The sequence below is a fragment of the Taeniopygia guttata genome, chromosome Z, assembly GCF_048771995.1.
Source record: "Taeniopygia guttata chromosome Z, bTaeGut7.mat, whole genome shotgun sequence".
Lineage (NCBI taxonomy): Eukaryota > Metazoa > Chordata > Aves > Passeriformes > Estrildidae > Taeniopygia > Taeniopygia guttata.
Window position 1 is genome coordinate 75,356,198 of NC_133063.1, and position 8,213 is coordinate 75,364,410.

The following is an 8,213-nucleotide window of genomic DNA, read 5'->3' on the forward strand; positions in this document are numbered from 1 at the left end:
TTTTTAATTTTTTTTCTGTGTACCTGTATTATAAATAAACTCTAAGTAATTAAAATGTTAAACAATAAATGAGCGGTTCTAAAGGTATCCTTTTAAAATCTAGTCCATCTAGAGTACTTCAAATATAAATAATGTTCAATATGGCTCGCAAATGATTTATTCTTCTGTTCAGCCGAAAATAATTAAACACTTTGATATACAGCTACTCTCCCTTACCTTGTAGCCTGGACAACATAAAGCAGTTGCTTTTCATATTGATAATTGCTTCAGAACCACTACAGATTTGTATTTTCTGTCCAGTTTTGGACAGATGAAGTTTGCTTTGTATACTATAGTCTTTCTATCATCACACATTTTTAGCACTAACTCTCAAAGGATTTACAGTGCACTATGAACTCTAAGATTATTTAGAAACCAACTAATGTAGTTAAAGAAGCCCCTTGCTAATTACAGTAAGTATTTTGTTGGTGTTGACCCTTCTTTTCATTTACTTATAAAATCCCAAAAGTGTATTTTGAGAAAGATGAAGATGAGCATGCTGATTTTGGAAAAAAAAAAACAAACAAAAAGGAAAAGATAAAGTTACAACTAAGTGTACAGCTGTTAAACCTAGTTAGAGAATACAAGCAAAAAAATTATACTTTTTTGGGTTTTAATTTTGGTGGTTTGTGGCTTGCTCTAAAACTGAATGTGTCTGTCACAACTTTTAAAATTTCCAGCTCTGGTATGTCTCTCTCCTCCTGTTTATGTGCCTGTGCATTTATATTGGTGGATTCTGCCTCTTCTGAACAACTTCATACATGACTGCTAAATAAAAGAAACAGAACAGTCAGCAGCTAGGTCCCTGACAGTTTGAATAATTACTGCATAATAAAACCTTATCTGATGAATATACTCAAAGTTATATAAAACCAGACATTCCAACCAACATATTGCTACATGTATAAGTATTAACCAGCTCAGCTTCATAGCTCCCTTAAATATTGCTTGATTTAAGAAGAAAGCTGTTTAAAAGATTATTGTAATTGCTAAAGCTTCAACAAACCCTCTGTGCATAAATTTCATTATCTACTTGTGGACAAAAATTTGTTTGCATAGTTGCCAATAGCATATGGGAAACCATCCTCCTTAAACAAAGAACCTACGACTTTTGCCATTGTGATCACTCCTTTCACGAGTTTTTTCCATGTAATTGCCACTAATTACAACAGGAAGTTAATGTTGTATTATCAGCATCAGTAGATGAAAAACACGTATAAAAATACTTTTGTACAATATTCTTAATTACTTGTGCCTTCTCTAAGGAAGAAAGTGCATTGAAAGTCTTTAGAAAGCCAAATTTTGTCACAGGATCCTCCCCAGATATTGTCACTGCTTAATCCAAAAGCTTAGGGAAAAAATAGCTCAGACCTCATCAATGTGCCAAAATGCTGAGTAAAGGTTTATGTCCTTTTGCTGGCATTTTATTTCTTGCTTCCTATGTGATCAGGATAATTCTGGAGTTAAAAGCTATTGATTTACTGGAAGGCTACTTGTTTTTTTATTTTCAATATCAGTTTGATTAAACAAAAAGACATTTGTGCAAAACTTTTCTATATTGACTATTGTACGGTATTAGCACCCTTATGCTATAAAAGGATTTTGCATTTATAAGGACAATAGTACATATAATGCAACTAAAAATTGACCAACCTTTCCTTCAGCATCTGTCGTTACCTTCTCAACCTTGTTCCTGTTTAAAAATTTCTTCACCAATTCTTCTACTTGGACATTGAACTTCATAAATGTCACATAGAAAAAATATGCTGTCAGGAGTGTTATGCTCTCCCACCACATTATGAAGTTATCCAGAAAAAAGATGATTAGCAAGATCAAGTCAATGATGTAAAAGGACATATCTCGAAAAAGTGGCCACCAAGTAAGGTTCAAGATCTCTTTAGAAAATAAAGCACACATTCCAATAACAAATAGGATATTGAACACGGCAGATCCCACTATTGTACCAATGCCAACGTTGCTGTGGGATATAAACACTCCTATCAAAGAAGTGAAGAGTTCTGGGGCTGACCCACCAGCAGCCATGAAGGTTGCCCCTGCCACATCATCAGAAATGGCCAGTTTTTCAGTGATGACAGTCAAGGAAGGAACAAAGAACTCATCACAGACTATGGCTAAGGCTATAAACATGTAAATCATTCCAATTATATGGAGGATCACTGCTCCCTGTCTTCTCTCTTCAAGAGAGAAAAGGTCCTCGGGGTACTCTCCCTTTGCATGATCATCTGTTTCATTGTCATGTCCAGCTTCATATTTCATAGAAGCATGTGGATCTGGAGTGCCGTTTTCATTCTGTTCTGCGAAATCCAAGAGAGTTCTTTGGTGCCCATGCACCAGCTTTTGGCTATCTAGGCTGCTGACCAGTGCCATGCTATGTGGTTCCATCTTGAAAAAGGCACTCATTGAAAGTGAGAAAGTACTAATGGCCGCTACACTGACAAGGAGCCCTACAATTCGTATCAGTCTCATTTTTTTCCTGACATTCTGGTGCCACCTGCAACCGAACAGTGGTTCCGCCAAACACCACTCCTCCAAGACATCAACAACAGTTTTTTTCTGAAGAGACATTTTGTGTTCTGTGTGAGATGCTGAGGGAGTTAGATGGACTGTTCCTTCATACTTTTCTCCAGCTTTGAAGTTAGAAGTGCTGTAAGAGTCTTCCCAGAATCAAGTACTTTTACTCTTCACAGGACGTATTTTCTTCATTAGTCTTAAAAGGACAAACATTGATATTAGTGAAACAGGAAGTGATTAGAAACTTATGATAGCATTTTACAGACTGGGTTACATTTCAAATTTGAAGCAGAATATATAAGATAAACCTCTGTCACATCCCACCAGACACAGCAATTATATGTTTGTTTAAGCAGTAACCCTGTGGATAACAATTTACCAATACTCATTTTACGCCTCTCATATGCCTCTCTGCTCTCCTCAGTTGCGGACAAAAAAAATCCTAGTGAAGGTAAAACTGTCCCCAGATGTTGTACAAAAATGAAGAAACTATTATTTTAATGGATACACCAAAGATTATTACCTGCTGTAATTACTTTCCACTATGAACATGTAACGTCCAAATCCCAAATGCAGGGACAACAGTGCCAGGAAAAGCAATCAAAGTGCTAACAAGCGTCTCATCAGACCTTTAGACAGCTGAGGCAGCATTAATTGAAATGTTACATGTGCATAGAGCAACAGACATTGATGTGCAAGTAGAACACTGATGGTGGAAAAGGACTGAAATTGGAGTTTCTTTAGCTCCTCTGTAAAATCGACTCAGCTTTACAGAGAGAACTTGGTTTCCTTCTGATCGTAGGTAGGACAGTGTCTTGGATATGTCAAGACAAAATTTCTAGTCTCTCTCATTTTGTTTTGACTTATGCCATCCATTCAGAAATAAATGTAGGATGTTACTAAGAATACCTATTAAAAGTGCTTCTCTTACTAACACTTAAGAAAATTATTTAAATTTACACAAGATTTGATCCTGAAACAAATGAAATGGTAAGAGATTATGCAAGAATGACTATTCATGTATGCCAGAGATGAACGTTCTTGACTAACAGCACTTCTAACACAAGAAAAAAAAAATCTGTAGATAATGTTTGGGTTGAGGAATTTGAAGAACATTCGTAGTGTAGAAGTTAGCTACATATATGTCTTTCACAGTTATTTGTATTTTATATGAAACAAAACATAAGCTACTGTTTCAATAAAACTGAATCTTAGTCTTTACAATTACTGCCCAAAAATACTTTGTTACATCTCTTATTCTAGTCACTTGTAGCAGTAGCTGAATTCTGAACATTCTATCAATCAGCAGAACAACCGATTTTGTATTCTCAAATACAGGATTACAGCTATTATAATCCGTTATCTCCCGAGAAGTTATGAAGTCATTCTCAGTTTCTCCTGATTTTTTCAAACAGTTTCCACACTAAGATGTCATAGAGACATACTTCATCCGCGAGATGCAGTAGCACAGCAGAGATATTTATTTTCCACCCCAGAGTTAACACTCGACGGACTGCCACAAAAACATTTAGCAGGAAAGATACCGGAACGGCACCACCACCGCTGCCGCGCACAGCCGGCGGCGACGGGCCGGTGTCCGCGCTCCTTTGACCATTTCGCGAACGGGATACAGGACAAGCGCTCGATCTGTCTCCTGCCCCGGCCAAGCTCAGCCAGACCGCTCCCGACACGGCGGACCCCAGACCCCGCCGGAGCGCAGCGCAGCCCCCCGCCGCCCCGCCTTCTTCCCCGTCCCCACGCGGAGATGCCGCAGAGCCTCGCCTAACTCAGCCCAAGTTCGCACCGCTCCGCCGCGCTCCGCTCCACGCCGCACAAACTTTTTCCACCTCCGGAAGGGGAGCGGGTCCAGCCCCGAGAGCGTAGAGCCGCGGAGGCACCGACCGGGGGCTCGGGGCACCGGTCGCGCCTCGGCAGCCGGTACCGCCCATGGAGGCGGGAATTTGCGGATGGGAGTCCCCGCACCGCCGCAGCCCAACCCCCGCCCGCGACTCCGCCGGCGCTCACCCGGAGCTGCGCTGCGCTGCGCTGCGCGCCGGCCCGCGGCCGCTCGGCAGGGCCACGGGAGGAGCGGGACGGGGACCGGGACGGGGACAGGGACGGGCACAGGGACGGGCGGGCCGCGCACAGCCCCGCGCGGCACCGACTGCGGCGGGCGGCGGCAGCGGGTCCGCCCCGCGCAGGCGGGGCAGCGGCGCCCCGCCCCCGCCCGCCGCGCTCCCGCGGGACTCGGGTCGCTGGCCAAGCGAGGGGGCCAAGGAATTTATTTTTTGTTTCTTAACCTCCTTCATCCTGGGTTAGCTGACGCGGTTTTAAGCGAGGTAAAATTCAGCGCTTCTAGCAAAGGTTATATGCCTCGAAGAGCGGGGCTGTTTTTAAAAGGTGAGGCCTTCTGATCAAAATGTCCTTTATGTCAAATGAAGGGAAATCAGGAAATTAAAGATAAGGACGTCTCATTTTGGCTTTGATTTAAGGAAGACAACATATCCATGATTAAATTATTTGTCATGATTAATTTACTGCTGAGCAGAAATTTCTTCAAACTGCATTTCAAAGTTGTCAAAGAGAACAATAAAGATGCACTTTAAAAAACACGAGAAACAGGAGAATTCCTTAGCCAGAGCTGTCCCCTTCTATTTTGATCTTCTGTTTTCAACATCACTATTTCCCCAATAAGCTGTGCTTCATTAAGTAAATGCTTCAAAATTCATAAAACATTGAAACAGTCACAATGCAGCTCTGCCATAGGTAATTTCCTGCGACATATGCTGGAGATCTATTAGAGTACACAGGTGAAATTCTTTTGAAATATTAGTTACATTCCTTGTCTAGGCCATTGTTTAAAAAATTTACTTGGTAATCCATGGATAAACCAAAGTAATCCAGTGTAGGCGGGCCAACATCCCAGGAAGACCTTGCTTGATTCAGGGCAGTTTAAGAACTTCATGTGGAAGTCCATGAAAAATGCAGCACCCAGGATATTCGAGTCTGTTGGGCAAGAACAGCTGTGAAGATCTGGGAAAAGTTTGGTAAACAGCTCATTACACTTCTCTGCTTGCAGTGACATGCTTTGCACATTCTGAAAAGCCCTACTGTAAGAGGTGAACTCTCAGTCTCTTTGGGGTAAATAACATAAATAACAACCTCTTACAGTTTCTACTTTCTTCATTTTGAACTCTGATTTCATCCTCTGGCAAACAGAAAATAACTGTTAATTCATGCTTCACAAAGAATACAAAAATGTAAGAGTTTATATTAAGTGATAATACAGGGATATTATAAGAATTATTAGGAAATCACATGAAAAATAAGGACTGTTAGGGTAAGCCTGACATGCACAGTCTGTTTATCTCTCCACACTGGCATTTTGTAGGACCTGGGCTGTTTGGTTTGCGTTTGGCATTAATGGGAAACTCATAAGTTCTAAAGACTTAGGAGATGCCAAAATGAGATACACCAAAGTACAGCAGACATCTTAGAAACTGTGTGACCACAAAAAAAGAGATGTAAAAGGTTACAAAGATATTTCCAAAATTTCAGTGGTTTCCAATGAGAGCCACAGCTGAGTCATGTACACAAAGTGTGCTTTAAGGCCAGAGTCTGCTTGTGCGGTGTACATTTATTTCACGTTTAATACTGGGAGGTGGTCATTAGTGGTTGACAGTTGATGGAGGGGGCCTGTGCATTATCACAATTTGCCTTTGTTCAGTCTCAGGATGATGCAAGGAAACATGTGGAGATTGCTTATAACCACGCTTCTAGAGGCCCCACATAGATGAGAATTAGTTGAAATGTGGATTTACTTCTGTATCCAGATATGCAAGGCCTAAATGAAGTAGCTACATCTCAAACATTCAACCTGTGCCTGCTATACAGTGTGACAGGAACTAAGGGTAGGTATGCTTATAAAATTTCTTGTGACTGCTGAATTGTTAGTTTGCAGTCTATGAGAAGTGGCCACATGAAAAAACATCAAAAATGGTTTTACAGATTTGCAGATGGCCCAGAGGTAGGCTGAGATATGTGCAGTATCCCAATTTTATCAATTTATGAATTAAAATTGGAAGTACGTGACTTTTACAAATAACCACAGGGAGAATATGTAGAAAATCCCCTATAATTATGTGATTATATTCCCTGTAATGGTATTATCTACTATCTGAAAGTCTATGCATCTGAATTCTAATATCCATCTATTCTCTGTAGTTGGAAAGATTTTTCTCCCAACAATAAAAATGTGTTCCAAGCCAGGGACAATAATATCTGTAACAAAAACTATGTGGCTCACAGATGGGTATCTCTACCAATGACTTAAGCATTTTGAATCAGCTGACCCATCCTCATATAAACGCTGCCTACTAATCAGGAGATAATTAAATAAGCACAGTTACATTAGTATAAGAAAGATAATAACAATAAAAGAATTTCCTTTTTTTTTTTTTCTCATAAAATTAAACACCAGACTGTATCCTGGTTAAATACAGAGTAACTAAATCATTTGAGTGAAACAATACTTGCCTCACAGGTGTTCAATGTTTCTCCTTTAAAGGGAGAAGAGAAGGCACCTCTGCTAGCTATTTGGATTGTACCCTTACACATTTGCAAGTACGACTAGGTTTTTATTTATGCTGAATATATACTTTTTAATACCTTATCTGTAGTTAACTGCATCATGTGTGAGGAGTGAGGTGAATTCATAAACCACTCTTCTTTACCAATTCCTATTTCTAGGAAGCCGCAAGAAGTAAAATCTTTTTATTTTATTTAATTTTTTTTTTAACAGTATTTTTGTTTTGTCTATTTTCTTGCTGTTGTAACCTTAAACTTAGTAAAAGCAAACACAGAGTGGTTTTTTTTGTAATGGAGAGGGAAGGAGGAGGGAGTCAAATGAAAAATCCTAAATAACAACATCTCTAAGTACCCCAAGCAGTACCTTCTAAAGCTGGAAGATAAAGCTGATGAGGAGGTTACCATGACTACAGAGGCGGCATATTTGAATGAAAATGGATGTTAAGCTTTTAAATGCTAATTGCAGTTGGGAACAGGTGACATTTGAAATATCAAAATTATTTTACACTTTGTCATTTTTAACAAGTAAAACAGGATAGAAAAGATGTCAACATAGAGTTAAATTAAAACACTAGTTCTGGTTTCAGCTGAGATAGAGTTAATTTTCTTTGTAACAACCACTATGGGGTTATATTTTGGATTTGTGGTGGAAACAGTGTTGATAAGTCAAGGATGCTTTATTACTGGTTTTATTACACAGCATCAAGGCCTTTACTGTTCCTCACCCCACCCCACCAGCAAGAAGGCTGAGGGTGCACAAGGAGCTGGAAGGTAAAATATCCAGATCATGTGGTGTCATGCTTAGCATATAGAGCTGGTGGGGTGAACAGACAAGAAATGTCTTAGTGACTGTCTTTGTCTTCCCCAGTCACCATCACACATGATGGAGGCCTGCTTTCTTGGGGATGGATGAGCTATTTCCTACCCATGGGAGGTGACGACTGAATTCCTTGTTTTGTTTTGCTTGCATGTGCAGCTTCTGCTTTATTGTTTAAATCATTGCTATTGCAAACCCACCAGTTTTCTCACTTTTATCATTCTGATTCTGCCCCCTA

At 40.0% G+C, this 8,213-nt stretch overlaps 1 protein-coding gene across 4 annotated transcripts in view; it reads right to left on the reverse strand.

Moving 5' to 3' along the window:
• The window catches only part of SLC24A2 (solute carrier family 24 member 2), a 112,499-nt gene extending 107,763 nt beyond the window's left edge, over positions 1-4,736 (reverse strand). Inside the window, exons 1-2 of one of the 4 annotated variants that reach the window (XM_012577743.5) lie at positions 4,597-4,736; positions 1,693-2,767 (exon numbers count right to left, since the gene is read on the reverse strand). In XM_012577743.5, coding sequence (XP_012433197.2) covers positions 1,693-2,625 — 933 coding nt within the window. In that variant the 5' untranslated portion in view covers positions 2,626-2,767; positions 4,597-4,736. Of the gene's footprint in view, positions 1-1,692; positions 2,768-4,358; positions 4,541-4,596 lie in introns of those variants that run through there. The other 3 variants (XM_012577744.5, XM_002191994.7, XM_030259069.4) reach the window with 3 other exon arrangements.
• Between the last annotated feature and the right edge of the window lie 3,477 nt (positions 4,737-8,213).